The following is a 22,828-nucleotide window of genomic DNA, read 5'->3' as shown; positions in this document are numbered from 1 at the left end:
AATGGCTGTGCTCAGGTGTCTTTGAACTTTTGGTAAAGGAATAAATGTTTCAGGAGAAAACATTTTTAGAAAAGAGCTGGATGCAGTGTCATGCCTGTTTGCAGCTACCCAGGAGGCTAAGGCGGGAGGATCATTTGACCTCAAGAGTTCAAGGCCAGCCTGGGCAACATAGCAAGAGACTGTCTTAAACAACAACAAAAAAGTCATGGTAAATCTTTTAGATTGCAATTTTATTTTTAAAAACCTATCCAGTGGTAAAATATACAACAGACACAGAAATTCACATAAAACAATGTATGGGTTGATGAAATACTAAAGGCAAATGCTTTTATAATGACCATTCAGTTCAAGAAATAGAGCGTGGCCAGCTGTTTGTTTGCTGCATCCCAAACCCAAGCCCTTTTCATCCTCCTCTTGTAAGATTTGTAAACATTATCCTGACTTTTATCGTAATCCCTTCCTTGCTTTTGTTCATAGTTTTATCACCAAAGCATGTACCCCTGTAGTTTAATTTTGGCTGTGTAGGTTTTAAAAATAATTTTTGGCTGGGTGCAGTGGCTCACACCTGTAATTCCAGCACTTTGGGAGGCCAAGGCAGGTGGATCATGACATCAGGAGATCAAGACCATCCTGGCTAACATGGTGAAACCCCGTCTCTACTAAAAATACAAAAAATTAGCTGGGTGTGATGGCACACACCTATAATCCCAGCTACTTGGGAGGCTGAGGCAGGAGAATCACTTGAACCCAGGAGGCAGAGGTTGCAGTGAGCTGAGATTGTGCCACTGCACTCCAGCCTGGGTGACAGAGCAAAACTCTGTCTCAAAAATAAAATAAAATAAAATAATAATTTTAAAAACATTATCTTTCTCTTTTGTTTCCCCTCGCAATTTATTTGTTGAAGAAACCAGATTGTTTATCTTATGTAATTTCCTACAATCTGGATTTTGATGTTGATTGCAATTTTGTGTTTAGTGTAAAAACAAACACATTTTGGTGATTGTTCCTTAACATAATGATTTGTGTTATCTGCAGGGACATCATCAGCCTCATTGAAATTAGTTTATCTTGTTCACATAGCTGTGCCTAATTCTGATATATAAGTTGTATTAAAACTTCAAAAGAATTTTTTTTTCAAAGGTTACAAAGATAAAGTCTTTATGCAAGAAAAGAAAGATACTTTGTGTTCCTTTAATGAGACATATTAATCTTTCACTTACATTTATTTTCAATCCATTTAAAAATTAAATTATTGCCAGGCACGGTAGCTCATGCCTGTAATCCCAGCACTTTGGGAGGCCGAGGTGGGTAGATCACAAGGTTGAGAGATTGAGACCATCCTGGCTAACATGGTGAAACCCTGTCTATAGTAAAAAATACAAAAAAATAACTGGACGTGGTGTCAGGCGCCTGTAGTCCCAGCTACTTGGGAGGCTGAGACGGGAGAATGGCGTGAACCTGGGAGGCGGAGCTTGCAGTGAGCCAAGATCCTGCCACTGCACTCCAGCCTGGGTGACAGAGTGAGACTCCGTCTCAAAAAAAAAAAAAAAAAAAAAAAATTAAATTATGCTAAGCATGGGGGGGAGCATCTATATAGCCCAGCTACTCTGGAGGCTGAGGCAGGAGAATCACTTGAGCCTGGGAGGCGGAGCTTGCAGTGAGCCAAGATCCTGCCACTGCACTCCAGCCTGGGTGACAGAGTGAGACTCCGTCTCAAAAAAAAAAAAAAAAAAAAAAATTAAATTATGAATTTACACATCTGTTTAGGGAGAACTTTTATGTGATTGACATGGGTTTCTAAAATAATTTTAAAGTAAAGCCTCAACTAATCAGAATATCTTGGGAATACAACTTTAATTCTGATTATGGAGAACCGTGGTTCTGGATTCATAAGACAAAGGACATTGGAATTGATGAGTAGTGGCAACAGAGTCTTAGCCATGCAGTTTGCTGCTTTATAGCTTTTTTTGTCTTGAAACAGAAAGCTGCTAATATATGGGGCTAATTGAAATGAATAGTTATATAGGCTTTAGTTAATCAGTATTATAATACTAACAGTAGTAACTATTTATTACAGTAATAACTTTTACTGTATGATGTGATAGTCACATGAATTTGTATGTACCATTCAATCCTCAGACAACCTGTGATTATAACTATTATCCTAATTTACAGAAATGAGACACAGAGAAGTTGTACAACTTGGGAAAGTAACATAGTAAGGAGTAATAAAGCTGCAATTTGAATCTAGATTTTGTAACTCCAGAGCTGACTCTTACATGTATAAGATTTTACATACTATAGAATGTACACTGAATGTATGGTGTACATTCTATAGTATGTAAAGTAAGATAGGCATAAAAATTGAAATGTATTTTATTTATACACATGGTATACATATCTAATTCATTTTTGGTATCTAACAATTTCTCCTTTATGGTCTTTAATCCTTAAACTGAAATGGTGATTTACATAAAGACCCTTTAGGCATATCTCTTAAATTCGGTTATGCATTTGCGTAGTTTTTCTGTAATATCAGTTGCCTTGGGCAAGAATGGTAAAGACACACTCCAGGCCAAAGCTTGTTTTATTTTTGTTTGAATGAACATATGAGGAAAATAACCATAGTATGAATTTTAGAAAACTAAAAGAGGAATGGCAAATCCTTTATATATGTCAGGAATGTGTGTAGATGGGGCAGGGAACAGATTTTCTTGTGGCCCAAAACTAAAAGTAGACATCTTTGTAGAGATATAATTTATTATATCACTAATGAAAGATCATGACAGTCAGGCATATTCTGACTATCAGCATAGTTCTGATAGTAGTTTTTGGTTAAATTATTTGATCTTATATGATTATAGTGAAAAGTAATGGCCACTGAATATCTATTTTTATTAGCTCAAGTTATTTCTAAACTACTGCATATGAGCATTCCCAACTTGTCTTTGGATTAGATTCCTAATCATTAACAATGAGTTTGTACAATGAGTTGTACAGTAACTCAAAAGGTTAACACAATGTGTTAGAGAAATAGTGTTTCTTAAGATATCTTTTAAAATGTGTTGTTTGTAAAAACAACAATGATCCAAAAGTATATGGTGCAATATAACACTGTGTACTCCTTTCTTAAGTGAAATATGTTCTCAGTTTGTCATTAGTGACAGAGTTTAGTTTATATACGATATAGGTTATAGTTTAGTGACTGCATTACATTTCTTTTTTTTTTTTTAATGACAGTACTTAACATACCCTGTTTTGGGACATAGATTTTTTTTTCAACTTCAATGCAAATTGAATAGTAGAAAATTGCTTGAATTGTTTCTTTTTTTGTCATGGGAAGCACAAAATATTAAACTGTCAAAGTGGCTCATATCTATTGCAACAGAAGAGAGGGGTTAATTTGCTTTTGCTTACACTGGATATAAAATTTCCTTATTGATTCTTAAAACTGCATTACCATGCAGAATCTTGGCTCTTTCTATAAGATTAAGAAGAGTAAGCAATTAAATAAAAAAAGGAAAAACAGACCTTGGTGTGCAGTAAATTTTGTTGCATGCATTATTAGTACAGAGCTATCCATACCATTGCATCAATGATGAATCTTCTGAAGTAGAGACTTGTGTGTTTTTTCAAGTAGCTTTTTAGGTTATCTTTTGTTTTGGATGCTGTCTTTGAGATAAAATGTAAGCAACAGCCACTGTTGCCAAGTAATCTACACTAAGGCTTTTTCCTTTACTCTCATTTTCGTTTTTCTTTACCAGTAGAACAACCCAGCAACAGCATTTCTCTTCCAAAGTGCCTTCCTTATTTACAGCTTTCGCTTGCATTTGAGAAACAAGCTTTCTGTCTTGAATTCTCACTTTAGTAGCTTCTCCAGAAACTCTTGGATAATACTTAGTCACCTAGACAGTAATTAAGTCACATGGCTTAGGAAGATGGCTTTAGAAATGACGTTTTTCCTTTTGGAACAGATCTATTTATAGAAGTTGTCACTTAAGCTCCTAATTTTGTCACCAAATTTCAAATCCAAGTTTCAGGCATTTTCCTTGGCTCTGTGGAGATAGGGAGGCTTCTCTCCAAGTAAACAAGCTCAGTGATGTGCATTTTAAGGGCTGGCTGGTGGGCAGAGTATCAATTGAGGGCCTTCATTCATTGAAGGGTCTCCTGCTGCTATGGTAATTGGAATTTTTTTTTCTCTAAAAAGAACAGCTATATTGAGATATAGTTCACATACCATAAACTTAAGTGAGTTTTGGTCTCCATTTTGTCTGCTAGGGAACGTAGATTCTTTAACAGTGTTTGTGTAAATACAGTTGATTAAAATGATCACAAACAATTAATGAAGCAATGATAGGATTGTCTGGCAGATGCGACTACCTGTATATTAAAATCTGTTTTTATGTTTTCCTTGCTGCACCTGCTGGGAGATTTAGGTTAAGGACTCTCACTGTTAAGCTTAAACTCTGAGAGCAGAAGTTTCGGTGTGGAACAGAGAGAAACTTCAGGTGCAGGTGTTACAGGTTGTGGCATGAGCATGCAGGCACCTCACGTAGGTTCTCTCAGACAGGAGAGGAAATTTTGGATGGTATAGCTATGAACATGCTAATCAAAACCAAATTAACCACAAATACACAGATTTTAAAATTAGATGACTTGCAAAAATTTATTTTCAAGACCATTCTCTTGAAACAGTTTAGCCATGACTTAGTGTCAGTTTGACTAGTAATGAAACTAAAATGACTTTAAAAAATATTTGTCAATACATCCTCAAATATGAATATTTAGTTGTTAGCTGTAGGTAGGCTAGCTTTAAACACGATTATATTTTAATGACGTTATTCTCCCCTAATTACTGAAATAAAATGATTTTTTAAAAATCTCAGGATATAAAGATCCTACAAGAATAAGAGCTCAACTTTCTAAAAATGATTCTATAAGTAGGGTTCACCATACACTAATTTAATGAGAAATTATTGAATTGAATTTCAGGGTGGTTATGGGAAACAATATTAGGATCTTCTGATGTAGAGATGACTCTATAATTGTAAATAGGGCCAACACAGAAAACCATGTCCCTTGGTTCCTGTGGGTTTGAGCTGCTGCCCATTTTTAAGTACTTTCATTTTAAAATAGTGAATTATATCAGAGGAAGACTCATTAATTTTCTGTTACTCATTCAAGAACTGTGATATTCTCACAGAAGTATTTTAAATACTCAACAAAAGTTTAGCTGGAAATATTACAGTTTTGATGGTTAGTATATGTAAGTCACAGTGAGCTAGTTTCATTGATTAATAATTACTGTATACTGCTGTCCTGTAGAAAGATTATGCTTTCATATACTGTCTATTAACTCAGGCTCCCTAACTCAGTCTTAGTGGCAAATAACTGCTGCCAGTGGTTTACTGTTTGTCATTTGGAAGAGTTAACCTTTTCTCCTTACAAATCCAGACTCATTTTGCTTACTTAAGGCTACTGATGGAATATTCTTTTTAGTTAATGACACTCATTGTAATGGAATTAAAAAATATAATGATTTGTTTTACTTCTGTTTTACATCATTGTCAAAGTTTTGCATTTTTACAAATAAATATTATGTATTCCTATAAGTGCTCACATTAACACCAGGGATTTCCTGTCTTACGCAATCTATACGTCTTTCAATCATACGATATTCAGATGGGATCAATACTAGTAACTGGATTTAGGATTAATAAAATTACTGGTAATAGCTGGAGTAATAGCAAATACTTATATGATATTTACTATGTGCTAGGTGCCGGTCTAAGTGTTTTACATATGTTAAGTCATTTTATCCCCAAGTAATAACACTGATATCCTCATTTTGCAGATGAGGAAATGAAGGCACAGAAAGTTTAACCAACTTGCCCAAGAATTTTAAGCAAGGAAGTCTGGCACCCGAATGTGTGCTATAATCTGCTGTAGTTTATCCTCCCTATGGAAATAAATGATCATAATAGCAGAGGATTTAGAATGCAAATATTTTAATTACAGCACTTCTACAATTTACCATTTGTAATTTACTATCTCTTTTAGTTGTTGTTTTAATAGGCCAAAATTGAAGATGTTTTAGTTCAGGTGAGTCTCAATTATTCCAGTATAAAATTTTCTTTATTCCAAAGACCAAATGTCTTCTAAAGATTCCCCGCCCCCCTCTTTTTTAAAACTATTGCATTTTGGAGTTCAGTTTTAGTCCTTCTTTGTTCTTCATAGAAGTTGGATTGTGTGTTGTTCAGCACAGGGGAGCACCATCGCTTCTAAATAGTTATAGTTTGAAATATGTTGCTGACTTGCACATGGCAAACACATGGCTCAGTTTTTATGCCCATCTTATGCCTATGTGTAAATTTATCTGCATCTGGAGTAAATGTGAAGTTTTATGGGCAAGAATAACTAGGCTGAAACATACCATTAGCCTGCCAAGAGACTAGAAGATATTTGGTTGTATCTTTGCCAAAGTGCTTCAGAATACCCATCCCCCTACCTCTTTTACCCTCCGTTCCACAACATACACAGCCCACAAGCTGGAAGAGAGTAAAAGAGCTACACAAATTTAACAAACAACCTGATAAAGTGTTTATTTCTTCCTCACATGTAACATCAGTTATTCCAGGTATGTTTCCTAACTTTACTTTTTATCTGCCACTAGACATCATTTAGTATCTTCTGGATGAGCTTGATAATGTGTGCATTTCCCCCCTGGCAGGCTTATGCAGACATATGCTCCTCTGACATCTTGTAATCAGTGTGGTTTCAGGAAGGTCTCGGATTTCATGATTTAATTCTCTTTGCATTATAGGAAAAAAAATTGGGGGGATTAAGTAAATTTTGCTTTCTCTTGGGACTGAAGCAAGGTTGCTGTAGGTCTGTCATCATGTACAATGCATCAACTGCCTTAATGGCATTGGTAAGATTGCAAGTGGTCTTAACTCTGTATCCTAAAGAAAATATATTGGCCCATTGCCAGTTTATACAGGTCAGGTGTCTTAGTGCTGGGAGAAAGGAAAAATGAAAAGTGACAGCTGCTGTCAGCATGAGTTCTGTTCCTAAGCTCTGTTTGTAACCTATTTGAGTAGAAAGTCCTTTATTTTCTTTCTGGTGTTAAGATTCTTTTCCCGCAATTAAGTATCTAAAGAGTTATTTCATCTGTTAATGTTCAAGATGTTATCTATAAACTTAAAAGAAATATTCAGCCATAAGTTTTTTTTAAAAATCAAAGTAGCACTAGCTGATGATACTTCCAAGTATGGAACTAATTAGCTGTTTTATAATAGAATTTACTATTTTAATTCTAATTATAGAACTAACCTTTTCATTATATAATGCCTTTTCCAAATCTACTCTTGCAATTTTTTTTTGAAACCAGAATGAACTATTAGAGTAATTATAATTGAATAGAAATTAGTAGAAATGTTGTTTTTGACGTTAAACTGGTTTGAAGCAAAAAAAAAATCACAAATTATTCCCTTGGTGTTGTCATAAACTACAATTATTTTCCTATTCATTAATAAAAATACCTTACTTTCCAGTGGATAAGGTGTGGCCACTGTAAAATCAGAAAAGATAATAAAGACCAGAGAATATGTACTATTGGTATTGAGTAGTTCGAGTGTTTACAGCCTTTTTGAAGGAGGATAATCGATCAGGGCTACATTTGATGTTTTTGTTTTGTTTTCTTTCTTTCTTTTTTGTTGTTTGTTTGTTTTGAGACAGGGTCTCACTTGATCTCCCAGGCTAGAGTGCAGTGGCGCAGTCTTGGCTCACTGCAGCTCAGAGTCCCAGGCTCAAGTGATTTTGCCACCTGAGTCCTACAAGTAGCTGGGACTACAGGTGCATGCCACCATGCCTGACTAATTTTTGTATTTTTAGTAGAGATAGGGTTTCACCAGGTTACCCAGGCTGGTCTTGAATTCAAGTGATCTGCCTGCCTCAGTTTCCCAAAGTGTTGGGATTACAGGCATGAGCCATTGCATCTGGCCACATTTGATGTTTTATCACAACAGTCTTTTCTTTGCACCTATGAGGTAGAAAAAGAGCAGGTGGACTTGATTTTCCCCATAGCCACTCATAAAAACTCAGGCATGTAGAGTTTAAGTGGCTAGAAAGCTGACATGAGAGATTAACAGCGGAATAGAAAAAAAGCCAAAATTCTCAGATACTCAATGTGTGTTCTCAACCCTCATTTATTCAATAGATATGAGTTGAGTGCTTGCCATGGGCCAGTGACAGGGATATAGCTATAAACAACAGATGATGCATTTCTTGCCCTCATGAAGCTTGTCCTTTAGTGGAAAAGACAGGCATGGTGCAGACAACTACTGAGAAGTCTTTGTAAATGATAGAAATAAGTGTTGAAAAGAATTACATGTTGCTCTGAGGGCACTTGCTGGGACACCTGACCTCATCTGGTTGCTCAGGGAAGACTTTCTTGAGGAAATGATATTAATTCCAAAGTTCAAAAGCTAACAGGTGAATGAAATCGGAGCAGAACAACTTTTCATGCAGTCGAATTAGCATGTGCAAAGGCCAGAGGCCTTGATGTAGGATCTTGGTGCATGAAAGGGTCAGAAAGAAACCATAGAAAGTGGACAGAATAAGAGGTTGAGCAAGTGGCACAGGAAGAAAAGGGATGAAAGTAGGAGGATGGTATTTGACCAGAGCCTCAACTCAGAGGATATCAGGTTCAATGTAAAGGAAATCAGACTGACAGTGTTTTTGGACTTCCTACATTGGTTACTTTTTGCCTTTGTTTTCTCTTCTCTGGAAAATCTGGAAACGATTTTGTGACTCTGTGGATGGCAGAGTGGTTGCTTTGGTAATTCTGAGTGGGGTCAATAGGTATTCCACATAGCAATTAGATTTTTGGACAGACTAAGTGCTATTTTCTTGAGGTCCTGCTGTCTTTCTGATTAAATTAAAAAAATAAACTTCTTGAATCGTGTTAACAAATGGTAAAATTTCTAATTCCAGGACAGATCTGTGGTTTGAGGACAGTAAAGCTTAGGGACTGTGAATATTGTGAGGGCTAGAAGGACCTAAACTCAAATCCTGACTTTGCCAGTTAATATACGTGTGTCCTTAGACAATTTACTTATGCCTCCTATACTTCATTTTCCTCACCTGTTAAACAAGACAAACATGTAGCTCAGAGCTTTGGGTGTGGGAAATTCTCCGTAAATATTAGTTCTGATAGCACTGTTGAGGTAAAGTGGCAATTTGTAAAGAATTTCTGGAGAAGTCTTTGGTGGCTTCTACCCATTCTTACTGCTAGTTTCTGATTCCGCTCATGACAGGAAGCATGTCAGGATCACCAGCTGCAGTCCTTCACTTCCTGCTTTATAGTAAGACAATCTTCTGTGCCCCTAGACTGTAAATTCCATAAGAAGTTTCTCTAAGAGAAGCACCCATGGGAACTTGTACTATATTATCAGCGTTTAGCATAATATTTGTACGTAGAAGAGAGTAAGTATCTGCTGAATGAAAAAAATAAGTGAATGAATTAGTCCAGATGTTAGAAAATGGAGTGGTTTCTCCTGTTCATCCAACAGTATGTCAGATGTGTAGGAAAAAGTTCAGCCTGGACAGTTCTGGGACAGCATATTATTCCCCCTACTCTCAAAATGTGCAGTGAATATAAACAGGAAAAATAAAAACTGGTAGTGAGCCTTATAATCTGCTGGAAAAATAAAAACTGATAGTGAGCCTTATAATCTGCTTGCCTGATGGTAAGTGCATCCTCCATGCAGAGGCTCACATTCATGTGTTTTCTTTCTAAGGTATTTTAGAGCCACAACTGATCAGTGTTAAATTTTAAGTCACCAAATATCAACAATTGGCTTGAGATAAAAATCTCTGTAATCATGAAATGTTTTAAACATGTTAAAAATTGTATAAAATGCCTCAGCAGACATCCATGTGTAGATATAACACAGTTCAGTGTTTTGCTATATTAGCTTTCAAATCTTTTCATGGTTTTAAAAATCTACTAATTATGTATCAGCATGTCTTCTGTTAGTTTTTATTTTTATTCTTGCCTTCACTCTTTTACTTGATCAATCTTGTTAGAATTTTTTGTAAATACTCTCTCCCCACCCGCCCCCCTCCCCTCTTTTTTTAAGAGACAGGGTCTCGCTCTGTTGCTCAGGCTGGAGTGCAGTGGTGGGATCACTGCTCACTTTAAACTCTAACTCCTAGCAGTACTTCTCACTCAGCCTCCTCAGTACCTGGACTATGGGCATGTGCTGTCACACTAACTAATTTTTTAATTTTTACTTTTAGTAGAGACCAGGTCTCACTATGTTTCCCAGACTGGTCTCGAACTCCTGACCTCAAGCAATCCTCTCGCCTCAGCCTCCCAGAGTCCTGGGAGGGTCCCAAAGAAGCAGCTTTACTTTCTTTACTATATTTTTCAATCATTTCTGCTCGTACTTTTGTAATTTCCTTTTTTCTACTCTGAAATTTCTGTTTTTCTTTTCATAATTCATTTAGTTAAATATTTAATTTATTAATTACCAATCTTCCTTACTATATGTATCTAAGAATGTAAAATTTACTCAAGTACCATTTTAGCAGCAACCTAAAGCTCTGCTTTGTAGTTTTTTTTTTTTTTTGCTGTTGTCCATATATATGTATATATATATTCCATAACTTATACTATGACTTTATATGACTCATAAATTATTTATATTTTTAGAAATAATATAATTATTTTAAAAAATTGTTTATTTGGCATTTAAAAAATTTCCAAACATATGAGCATCTTTGTTGTTGGTTTTGAATTCTGTTTCTTTATGGTAAGTGCAGTGTACAAGATATTGATTCTTTGAAGTTGGCCTGGTCTGTAAAAGAAAAGTAACCTTTGATTTTTTAAAATAGTTTGCAAATCATAGAACAAGAAAGGACTCTGGTGGTTCAACTCCCTTCTTAATTTATGGAAACATAAGTAAGGGAAATAGTGAATGATCAGCTTATTCTCATAGATACACTTGCTGGAAAAAAAAAAAGCACTTCACTTTTTCATGCTTAGTATCATTTTTCATTAGATCCAACCTTAAATATTAGTTTGCTTTCCATGAAGGATGTTGTTTGAGACCTCTTTAGTAATCTAATTAGTTTTACCTGTTAATAAATCCTGGGCTAATCCAAAATCATTCATGCAGAGATGAAAATGACCACTGAATGCTAGTATTAACTGCTTGAGCTCAGCACGTAAGGCTCAAGGTGCAAGAGAGAAGATGCTGCAACCAGAATCTTTTTTTCTTTTCATTTTTCTTTTTTCTTTTTTTTTTTTTTTTTGAGACAGAGTCTCACTCTGTCACCCAGGCTGGAGTATAGTGGCACCATCTCGGCTCACTGCAACCTCCACCTCCCAGGTTCAAGTGATTCTTGTGCCTTAGCCTCCCCAGTAGCTGGGATGACAGGTGTGTGCCACTATGCCCGGCTAATTTTTGTATTTTTAGTAGAGACAGGGTTTCACTATGCTGGCCAGATCTCAAACTCCTGACTTCAAGTGATCCACCCACCTCAGCCTCCCAAAGTTCTGGGATTACAGGCATGAGCCTCTGTGCCTAGCTGCAACAGAATCTTTTAGCGGGCAGAAATTTTCTTCTTCTTCAAAAAAGGAATGGAGGATAGCATTGAAGTGAAACTAAAGGAGGTTATGTTTATGGTAAAAGTGGAGAAAAAATGATTTCCTTTTTTTCCTTACCTCAAACCCTCATATAGTTGTATATCCTTAAAAAAAAAGAAAACAACAAATATTTTTTCAGATATGACAAAAATACTTATTCCTCCTGTATTTTAGGAATGCACAAATATGTTTTCTCTTTGTGCAACAATCATCCAGTCAGTTATATTTTTTACTCTTAATAGTCAAACATCAACTACAGAATAAGGTTTTAGGTAATTCAGTCTTTATGCTAAAAAGTCCATATAGAGTAATGCATTTAAATTTTATTATTTGTAAAAAGGTACAATGATGTAGTGGTTTCCTGGAAAGAGTTATAATTTCGTGAGTTTCTAATTATATAGTCATCATATATTATGTGGTCCACATTGATTTTCCGTTCTTCCAATTTAGAACTTACATCTCAGAGAATCTGTAAAGTTCTCTCTGCATTACAGTAATCTGTTGCTGAGCATTTTGTGGGAACCTAAAATTTTTAGTAATCTGATATTCGTTATATTAGTGGGTGTCTAGTGATTACCTAACAGCTATAAAATAATTTCTCTCGACTATTCTGTTGTTAAAAATAAGCAATTTAGGAAGCTGTGTTTGACTTAATAAAATGGAATATTAGGTTTGCCATATTGTGTAAAAATAATGATGAGTATTTTAAAATGAAGAGATAGGAAACTAGAATGCTGGTTATAGGTAATTAAGATATGGGTTAATTTTGTTAGATGAGTGATGCTATGGTAGACACCTCCAGTTTCTACCACTGAACCAAGCTTCTTAAAAGGAAAATTCCTGGATTGTGAATAAAAATTTACTCATCTATATATAAAGAGATGAATGGTTGTACTGGTTTGAATAATGTTCCCCAAAATTCATGACTTCTAGAACCCATGAATACTACCTTATTTAGAAACAGAGTCTTTTCAGATGTAATCAAGTTAAGAGGAAGTCATACTAGATTAGGGTATGCCCTAATCCAATGGCTGGTGTCCTTAACAGAGAAAGGTATAGACGTAGAGACAGAGACAAACACAGAAAGTTATGGCCCCTATATTTTGTGGTGTTCACCATCTTTTAGTAAGATTTAACTCCTTCTTCATCATTTTTATTTCTATCCAGTGGTTTTCTACTGTCTTTTCCTTTCTTGTGGAAACTTTTGCTACCATAATATTCTTATGCATCTTTTTCTCTCCAGTGGTAACCATGTATCTTTTAAATGAGATTATTCTTTTTTGTCAGCTAGTTTTATTTTCTTTTAATTTTTTAAGTCCATAATGTGCTTAATCCTTCTGGTTTTTAAAATGTTTTTGATTGATACTATAAGATCCTAGTGCTCATCAATGAATATTGAAATAGTACAGAGATTTTTAATGACTGTTTACCTTTAGATGTTGTTGGATGCTGTTTGAACATTTGTACCCTGGAATGGAGTGGCAAATGTTAATACCCAAAGGTGTTAAACAATATTGTATATGAGAGTTACGTTACCTGTGATAAGATGGGCAGTATGTGTCTTACTGAGCTTTAGCTGATTTTTGTCTTGCAGGAAAATGGAAATGTGGTAATGGAGTCCTAATAGATCTCTTAATTTTAGGGGAAGATGGAAATCCAAGTTCAACAACTGTGAAAGTCTGAAGTTTTATCCTACTTACAAGTTAATAGGCATTAGCTTGCTGCAGTTTTGTCTATGCCCGCAGAAGACAGGAAACTCCTGGGTCAGAGACAAAGGGGTTTATTACTCTGGCTTTGGCTATAGCCAGAATAGCAACATTTTCTTACACTGGTATCTTCAGCCTTAATTCCCAGAGGGTGACAGAGGATAGGGCCAGGCTAACCTGAGCACACAGTGCATTGTGTTACAACAAAGAAATTCTGAATTTAGGAAACCTGAATGTTTTATAGTGGCAAGTAAACATGCCTGCCCTTTGCTTTGGAGGGAGATTTTCTCCATCTTCCAAAGCTGTTCCCTGTACAAACATCATTGAAAGGATAGTCCAGAAGAATCTCAGGCAATAAGGGGTTCTAGATACTTATTATAGTGAAATGTTACTGAGTAATCTTTCAGAATTCATTTCCATAGGTCACATTAAATATTACATTTTAATCATTTAAATTAAGCCTGATGATGTAAGGGTAGTTTTGTTTTTAAGGCTTTGAAAACCTGTAGTGCTGAGTTAAAGTCTAGGAAGTGTTCATTTGTATTCTTGGTCTTATACTTTTATATTTCATAGATCCGTATACTAACAAAATGAATTTTGAGGATCAACATAGGTTTGCATCATTTCTTCTCTTTTGCCATATATGAAAACAACCCTCTCAAAACATCTAAATACTATTTACTATTGCTACAAACTAAAAAAAAAAAATGAACCTAACCACTAATGCAATATGGCACTGTGTTCCAGGATTGGATCCTGGAACAGAAAGAAGAAATTAAAGGAAAAACTGGTGAAATCTCAATGTTCAGAGTCGAGTAAATAGTAATATACCAGTGTCAGTTATGTGATTTTGACAAATATACTAAATAAATATAAGATGTTAACAATTGGAAAAACTGCTTGATAGATATACTATAATTCTCTATACCATCTTTGCAACTTTTCTGTATATCAGAATTATTCCAAAATAAAAGTCTATTTAAAAAAGGGAAACAGTTGATATTTTAAATAATAAAGATAAGGAAGTAAACCTAGAACAAATGACAGTTTTTCAAAAATTAAATACATTTAGCTTTATGAAAAATTAAGTACACTATACTTATTTCTATCTTTTTGACAGGAACTAGTAAAGATTTTGAGATGCATTAGTATAGATTCATGGATTATTGGCATTTGGGAACCACGTGATAGCTTCACTTAATTTACTGTAAATGAGAGGAAATAGTCTTTTCACTCTTCTTAGCCTTTAGAATGAGGTACCTTTAGAATCAATTATACTCTGTACCTGACCAGATGTTTAGCCTATGTCCCTTCTATGAATCCAGTCCGATTCTGTACAGTCACAGAGTATGAGTTTTAATTGGGATAGGTTGGTGGATCATCGTTAACATAAAATTTAGCCTTTCTAAGGATTTCCATCATGCAGCTGGCCCTAAGGAGACTTACTTTGTTATTTATTTTCTTATTTTAATTTGTATTAGAGATGGGGTCTCACTATGTTGCTGAGGCTTCTCTTGGACTCCTGGGCTCAAGCGATCCTCCCTCCTTGGCCTTCCAAAGTGCAGGGATTACAGGTGTAAGCCACCATGCCCAGCCTCCCAAGGAGACTTACAACTGGGAAGATGGAGTGAGGATTGGAGGAGGGCAGGTTCCTGACGTTGATGCCAGTCAAGAGGGAGTTGAGACCAAGCAAGAAATGTGGTTTTGGCAGGCAAACACCTGTGGAACAGACTGTAGCCATGCAGCCACCAATTTGTCAGGACAGTGTATACACCTGGAGGCAGTCTAGGATGCAGTAGGGTTCAAGGGTAGGCCGTTAGTTCCTGCAAGGTAGTATCAGCTAGAACAGAGACTCCCAACTATGGTAGCATATTGGAATCATCTGGGCAGATTTGTAGACTACCCAGGTCCCACCCTCTAGAGATTCTGATGCAGTTGGTATGGGGTGAGGCTGGGTATTTTTAAAAAGAGCTTCCCATGTGTTACAATATGCTGCCAGGGTTGGCAACTGCTGTGCTAGGGCGGGGTGAGAAAGGGTCCCACTTGTGGAAGAGGGTGACTGGCATGAGCTTCCCCAACTGCAGGGCAGAGGCTGGTTCTAGGACCAGTGCCCATGGAGGGGGAGAAGGCTATGAGTCAGTGAACAGAACAGGAGAACAAGAGTTGCAGGGGCGGGTGTTTTGATCTGGAGGTGCCTACGCTGGCCCTGACCCTTTTAGCATGACCAAACCATTCCTATCTGCCTGTGACTTTCATAGATGTAGCACTGAAATACCAGTATCCTGGGAAACCCCTTTGTGCCAGGCAAACTGGAAGTTTGGTTTTTCTAGCCCCTTTGATGCAGGCCAAAGCATCCTGCATGGTATCCCATGATCAGCACCAGCAAAAATAAACAGCTCTGCTCTTCCTTAATATTCTTATCTCACCTCTTACCTTCCATTATGTTTCTGATAAAGCCAGCTGTTTTCTGGGGAACAAGAAACAGAGTGGAGTACATTCTTTCTGTGTCACGAAGGATGAGCTCAGGAACTAGTGTAAGATTTCAGTGAGCTCAGCAGTGAGGAGCTTCAGAATCAGAAACAGGAGTAATGTAAAGCAGTTGTTCTCAAACTTCAGAGTGCAGTAAAATCACCTGAAGGTTTGGCTGAATCACAGTTGGGTAGGCTGCATCCTCCGAGCTTCTGAGGAAGGCTATAGCGAGGCTTGAGAAATTTGCATTTCTAGCAAGCTGATGCTGTTGGTCTGAAAACCACTCTTTGAGAACCACTGGTGTAAATAACCTTGACTTTGTAGCAGGCATACCTGGGTGTGGATGATCTCGCTCAGTCTATGGTTTCTCACTTGTAAAAGGGGGGAAATAATACTCACCTCATCAGTCATCATGAACTGTCACATAATTCACTAAACAGGATGTCCAGGATATGGTAGATACTTCCATTCTCTGAAAGATCTTTCTGTATCCTTTGCATGGGGACAGTTTTGTATTGAATATTTTTAGGGTTAACAATTCCAGATTTCATCATCAAAATCACGTAGAGGAACTTTTTACACTATAAGAAACCTGGGGCCCTACCTCCTTGGAGATTCTGGTTCAGCAGGCCTGAGGGAAGTCCTGGGCATCAGTTGCTTTAGAAAGCCTGCCATGGTACTTCTGAGAGTCAGTTTTGGGAACTGCTATTTTGAGGAGCATTTCTCTTCTGCAAGGGTTCTCAGGCACTGAAGTTGTGTTCAGTCATTTGGAGGATTTTAACAGATGCTGATGCCTGGACCTGAGACTGTGATTTAGATGGTTGGGAGTAAGTCATGGGCATTGGACTTTAAAAGCTCCCAGGTGATTCCGAAATGCAACAGAGGTTGAGAACCTCCCCTCTAGGGGTATTCCTGGAACAAGAAAAACACGAAGTGTTTGTTACAATGCAGATTCTTAGGTCTTACCTCAGAGCTGCCTGCACAAACTCTCTGGGCGAGAGACAGTATCTACATTATAAATCAACGTCTCAAATAGTTATTCTTAACAAAGTTTGAGAATCACAGCTCAAGGGACATTATAGCATCCCTAAATATTGGTTGACTACACCTCCCTCACCTGTTTATATAGCACTTTACAGTGTACTTTACATTGTTATCTCATGGAATCTCCTGCATATCCTTATGAGACAGCTGGAGTAGATATTATCTCTAGTTTATTGGTGAAGAATTGGATATTCAGGGAGGTTTTCTTTCCAGTAGCACATGTGGGTATATGAACATAAATCAGGCAAATGTGCTTCTCTGAAGGGATATAATAGTCTATTGGAGAAGTAACACAGAAACAGGCAGGAAGGAACAATCTCTTCAGGTAGGAAGAGATTGCAGTATGGTTGAAAAATACTATGAAAATTTGGAGAAGGAGGGGTTAGCAGGAAGTAATTTATGAGAAGGGAATTTGAGAAGGCTATTTGGAGGAGGTGGTCCCGGCTCATTTTAGAGCTGTCAAGATCTAGTTTCTTTTGAGGACCTTGATAGAGGGCGCATGACTACGGTCTTACAGCTATGCTCCAATTGTTTCCCTTTATTAGGTTTTCCTCGTTTTATGGTCCAGGCTGTGTAACCTCCTTTGTGTTATCATCTCATCATATTTATAATAAATTCAAATTTTCCTTTGAGATTTTGCTATCTGTTTAATAAAAATGTGGTATGTCTTTGAATTTTATAAATAAATGATTATTTTGATGTTCTTAGAATAAAAAATTACAATAAATTTTTCTCCCATTAGGAAGATAAACCAATAATAGACATATGAACTATCATGTTCATTTTTATAGAGGTAGATATTCTTTTAGCTATAGCTATCTAATTAGGTAAGAATAAACATTTGTACTTTTATGGCTATGTTGTTAGATCAAGGAGTATGAAGAAAGTTTCAAGGACAATGGATTTATTTCTGGAACAAAAGAGACAATAAGGAATAAAGCTATGACTGGCAGTCTGATAAAGAGCCCAACTCTGTTAGGAAAAGTACAAAAGGCTTTTCTCTTTTCCTGCAACATCTGTCTCAGATTATTGTATATAGTACTTCCATATAGCATACTTTTGACTTTTCTTCAAAAGTCATATGAAGACATGGAGAACCTTTATAATTGATAAGATTTGAGAAAGTTTTTTTGGTAGTGGTCTTTACTGAAATAGATAATTTTTAAGTAAAATGCAGTTTATGATTTTCAAATGCAATGCATATTCTAAAACATAGAAGTGCAAAAAATATAATTATATCTGTCCCATTAGTTATTAAAATTTAAAATACTCCTATTCTTTGACCTCCCAGGTCCATGTCTAGTACTCTATCCTGCATATATACTGATAGAAGTGCACAGGAATATATGAAAGGATGTTTGTTGCAACATTATGACAGCAAAAAGGAGATTATCTGAATGTCCATTAGTACAGGACTGTTTAAATGAATTATAGTTCACCCCCATAATGGAATAGTATGCCATCATTGAAAAATACGATATGGATATAGAAGGATGCCAAGCTTACCTTAAGAAAAAAAAAGTCAAGTGGCTGAACAGTGTACATAGTATAAAACTATTTGTGAAGTGAAAAGGATATATGTGTATGTGTGTATATATGCCTCTACTTGAATATACATAGACTATTCTTGACATGGTACACAAAATGCATCAAAAATGCTTACCATTTAGAAGGCATCTACAGCTTGAAAAGTATATGTGAAGGGAGTTTTTTTATTTTTCACTATGTACCCTTTCAATTCTTAGAATTTTTGCACCACATGTGTATTAATAGATAAAATAATTATTTACAAAATAAAAATATTAAATTTATATTTAATATTATAGTTTATATAAATTAAGAAAGCCAGCCTATCTCTTGGACTAAAAAATATTTCTAGGCATGTTAAAGGAAAGAAAAACTTCATTACTTCTTAGTTTAAATAATTATTGACTTATGATTAATTATCCCTGAAAAATATTACAGCACAAAAATGAAGTTTCACCATTATTTCTAATAATTACATATGCCACCAGTTGAGACCTCAAGATTTGAATTGTAGTAATGCAAATTGAGATTTTTTTCCCCTGGTGTTTATGCCTCTGCTGAAGTGTCATGGAAACATTTAATAATGATTCAACCATACTGAGCTCTTTGCTTCATTTGCCATGTTAGGCTTTTGTGCAGATGGGTCCTGATCATATGCTGTTTTTTAGCTTGACTCCTATTTTTCGAATCAGAGATTAGTGAAATAGTGTTTTCCATTATTGACTCATCTATATAACTCTCCCCAATATAATGGAGGAATGTTTTTAAAAATGAATTATTTGTCCTTTTTATGATTTAATATGACATGTTTCCAGAGTTGCGTTTTTGAAGAAAACTTTAGTAATTTATAAAATAGTATGCTTTGACACTGACATATATCCTCATGACTATCAATTTCCATTGTTTTCTAGTCTGATGCCATAATTCCCGAGATTATTTTTTTGTTTCTACTTCTCTTTATTTATGTTTGTTTCTACTTTCTTATCTTTGTTTCTATTATCTTCATTGCTATGAGGCTCAGACTTCTAAGAGGAGAAGGTCTGATTCAGTTAGTCACTGTCCAATGTAAGGAAACACTTATAGACAGAGTTCTGTCTTTATCAGGTCATCTGTTGACTGTTGACTTTTTATGTCTGGCCAACGCAAAGCTAGAATTTTGATCTCTGATCCAATTAGATGTATCCAGGAAATCAGGGGCATCTAAGTGATAATGTCCTCTCATACACTCAGAATCTGATCTATGGACTGTTCATCAGTCCAACAGCCCAACACATTCTATTGTAACTTTTGTTAAATTTACCCTTAGCCCTGCTGACAAAGCAACAGAATAAAAGAATAAACCAGCCTAGGGGAAAGTTTAGATTTGCCTTGCATAACTCATAGGTTCGAGGTTCAACAATAGGGGATAGGACACAGGCTTTGTACTCACATAAAGTTTTCATCCTTACTTGGCAACTCCCCAGGCAGACAACCACAGTCTCAGAGATTGTGGTTCTTATGTAGAAGAGGGATAAGAATATTTCTTTGTAGGATTGATATGAAGATTTAGTGTGATTGTGTACGTAAATTGCGAACACTGACAGACACAGTAATTATAATAGCAGCAAACATTTGTTGAGTACTTCCTATGAGCCAAGCATTACTTTAAACTCTTTTATGTCTGTTAGCTCGTGTAATCCTCATAACATCCCTATGAGATAATTATCTCCAATTGACAGATGAGAAAACTGAGGCATGGGCAGTCTCTGTAGTTTGCTTAAGATTACAAAGCTGGTAAGGGAAGGAGCCAATAGCTCACATTGTTAACATCTACACTACACTGGCGCTCCACATGAAGTCATGGCCCCGTGTTCTAGTGTCTAGGACTTGTTTCAGCCCCCAAGTCTCTGTGGCTTTCTGGGTTCCATCTTCTCCATTAAATGCAACCACAACCCTCAGTTCATGATGGTCAGTGGCTCCCCTGGGAATTTGGAGCTGGTTTAAGGTCAGGGATTGCATTGTGTACCATTTTACCTGCTCTCCACCTACTCCCTAAAGCTGAGAGTTACCAGCTTCTGTGGGATAATCTTACAAGCAGCAGTAGTCTCAGGCTAGGCTGGTTTCCTTGGATTTTGGTGGAGAAAATGTCTTCAGCCTATCACATCTCCATGTCCTCCTGTTTTCTCTCCTCCATGTGTGAAACACTGAACATTTTAAGTAGTGTTACTCCTTAAGTCCTACTGTGAAGTAGGTAACATTTGCCTCTTTAAACCACCCATCCTATCAGTCCTTTCTGTTTCACTCTTTCATATCTCAGTGAATCAATTTAATTAGAAGCTTTCAGCTACTGAAGAAATAGGAGATTAGTGATAGAATGGGAAGAGGTCATTTAGAGAAGAGCTTCTCAAACTTTAATGTGCATATGAATCACCTAGGGACTTGTTAAAATACAGATTCTCATACAGTAGGTTTCGGGTGGAGCCTGAGATTCTGCATTTTTAACAAGCTCCTAGTGATGTCAATGCTGCTTGTCTCTGAACTGCACTCTGAGTAGCAAGTATTTAAAGGTGACATCCTAAGATGGCAGAAGATTTAACTTCTTACCTTTCCAGGCACATTTAACCAAATAAATGAATCTCTCTTAGTAGAATTTTGTTAATGCAATTGGATGCTAAGAAAAACTTCACAATTTAAAACGCTGCCCATAAACTGCTTACCAGTTAAAGCCATTGCTGGTTTGAGAAAAGAATGGTATGAACTTGCTTATCTGGTAATCAAGTTTTGATATAAACACTGTAAAAACAAGCATTTCCTCCATCAATATAATTTACTGACTCTCAAATGATTTATATTCATTTTTACTTAGCTTTGTGTAAAAGAGCATTGCTTTGCTGCTGCTCATGACTGAGTTGCTTTTTTTGTTTTTTTGAGACAGGGTCTTTATTGCCCAGGCTGGAGTACAGTGGTGCCATCTCGGCTCACTGCAACCCCTACTTCCCTGGTTCAAGTGATTCTCCTACCTCAGCCTCCCGAGTAACTGGGATTACAGGCATGCGCCACCACACCTGGCTAATTTTTGTATTTTTATTTAGTAGAGACAGGGTTTCACCATATTGGTTGGGCTGGTTTGGAACTCCTGACCTCAAGTGACCCATCCATCTAAGTCTCCCAAAGTGTTGGGATTACAGGCATGAGCCACTGCACCTGGCCCATGGTTGAATTTCTTATAACTAGGAAAGCAGATGATTAAACTTTGGTGCAAGGGCCACATACGTATTTTCTTTCTTTTCTTATTTTTTTCATTTTTTCTTTTGAGACAGAATTTCACTCTTTTTGTCCAGGCTGGAGTGCAGTGGCAAAATCACAGCTCACTGCAGCCTCGAACTCCTGGGTTCAAATAATCCTCCTGCCTCAACCTCCCAAGAGGCTAGGACTACAGATGCATGCCACCACATCCGTCTGATTTGTAAAATTTTTTTTGTAGAGACAGGGTCTTGCTATGTTGCTCAGGCTGGTCTTGAACTCCTGCCTCGCCTCCAAAAGCATTGAAACTATAGACATGAGACACTGTGCCTGACTCCCCATGTGTATTTCAATATCTCTTTCTTTGTTCCTCTGATATCACCTACATAAAAGAAAGGTTAAGTCAACTTTTGTTTCCCTGAATTTTGATTTGGAGTCAGCTCACTCAGAGTGTTTATGAATAATTCTGTTAGAAAAAGTTTGATAATGCTAATCTGAATAATGAAATATCATGTAGAGCTCTAGATGTAGAGATACATTGTGAGTAGAAACCTCCTGTGAAATGAAGCAGCTGATTCTCCTTGTGATGCAAAGGCTTACATTCTTTATTTCTGTTTTCAGGGAGGAGAGCACTGTTACTACCAGGGCCATATCCGAGGAAACCCTGCCTCATTTGTTGCATTGTCAACATGCCATGGACTTCAGTAAGTGTTCAAAAAGTTATTTGTACTGTTTATTTTTTCAATAATTTATTTTCTTTAGTATGAATGCACTATAGTAGATATCCCTATTTTGTGTCAAGAAATAATTTTAAATCAGTGATGGATCTGATTTTTTTTTCTATTTTGTGTTTTATAAACCAAGCAGATTTTATTATTATTATTACACTTTAAATTCTAGGGTACATATGCACAACATGCAGGTTTGTTACATATGTATACATGTGCCATGTTGGTGTGCTGCACCCATTAACTTGTCATTTACATTAGGTATATATCCTAATGCTATCCCTCTCCACTCTTCCCACCCCACAACAGGCCCTGGTGCGTGATGTTCGCCTTCCTGTATCTAAGTGTTCTCATTGTTCAATTCCCACCTATGAGTGAGAACATGCAGTGTTTGGTTTTTTGGCCTTGCAATAGTTTGCTCAGAATGATGGTTTCCAACTTCATCCATGTCCCTACAAAGGACATGAACTCATCCTTTT

At 36.5% G+C, this 22,828-nt stretch overlaps 1 protein-coding gene across 6 annotated transcripts in view; it reads left to right on the top strand.

Annotated features, from left to right (window-relative positions):
- The window catches only part of ADAM22 (ADAM metallopeptidase domain 22), a 255,952-nt gene that overhangs the window by 141,318 nt on the left and 91,806 nt on the right, over positions 1–22,828 (top strand). For all 6 annotated transcript variants that reach the window (XM_011996033.1, XM_011996032.1, XM_011996031.1 and 3 more), the window contains one exon: positions 22,243–22,325. In XM_011996033.1, the coding sequence (XP_011851423.1) occupies positions 22,243–22,325 (83 nt within the window). The remainder of the gene's footprint in view (positions 1–22,242; positions 22,326–22,828) is intronic.

The sequence above is a fragment of the Mandrillus leucophaeus genome, unplaced genomic scaffold, assembly GCF_000951045.1.
Source record: "Mandrillus leucophaeus isolate KB7577 unplaced genomic scaffold, Mleu.le_1.0 Scaffold50, whole genome shotgun sequence".
Classification (NCBI taxonomy): domain Eukaryota; kingdom Metazoa; phylum Chordata; class Mammalia; order Primates; family Cercopithecidae; genus Mandrillus; species Mandrillus leucophaeus.
The sequence above is the reverse complement of the archived record's forward strand: the minus strand, read 5'-3'. Positions and strand labels throughout refer to the sequence as shown.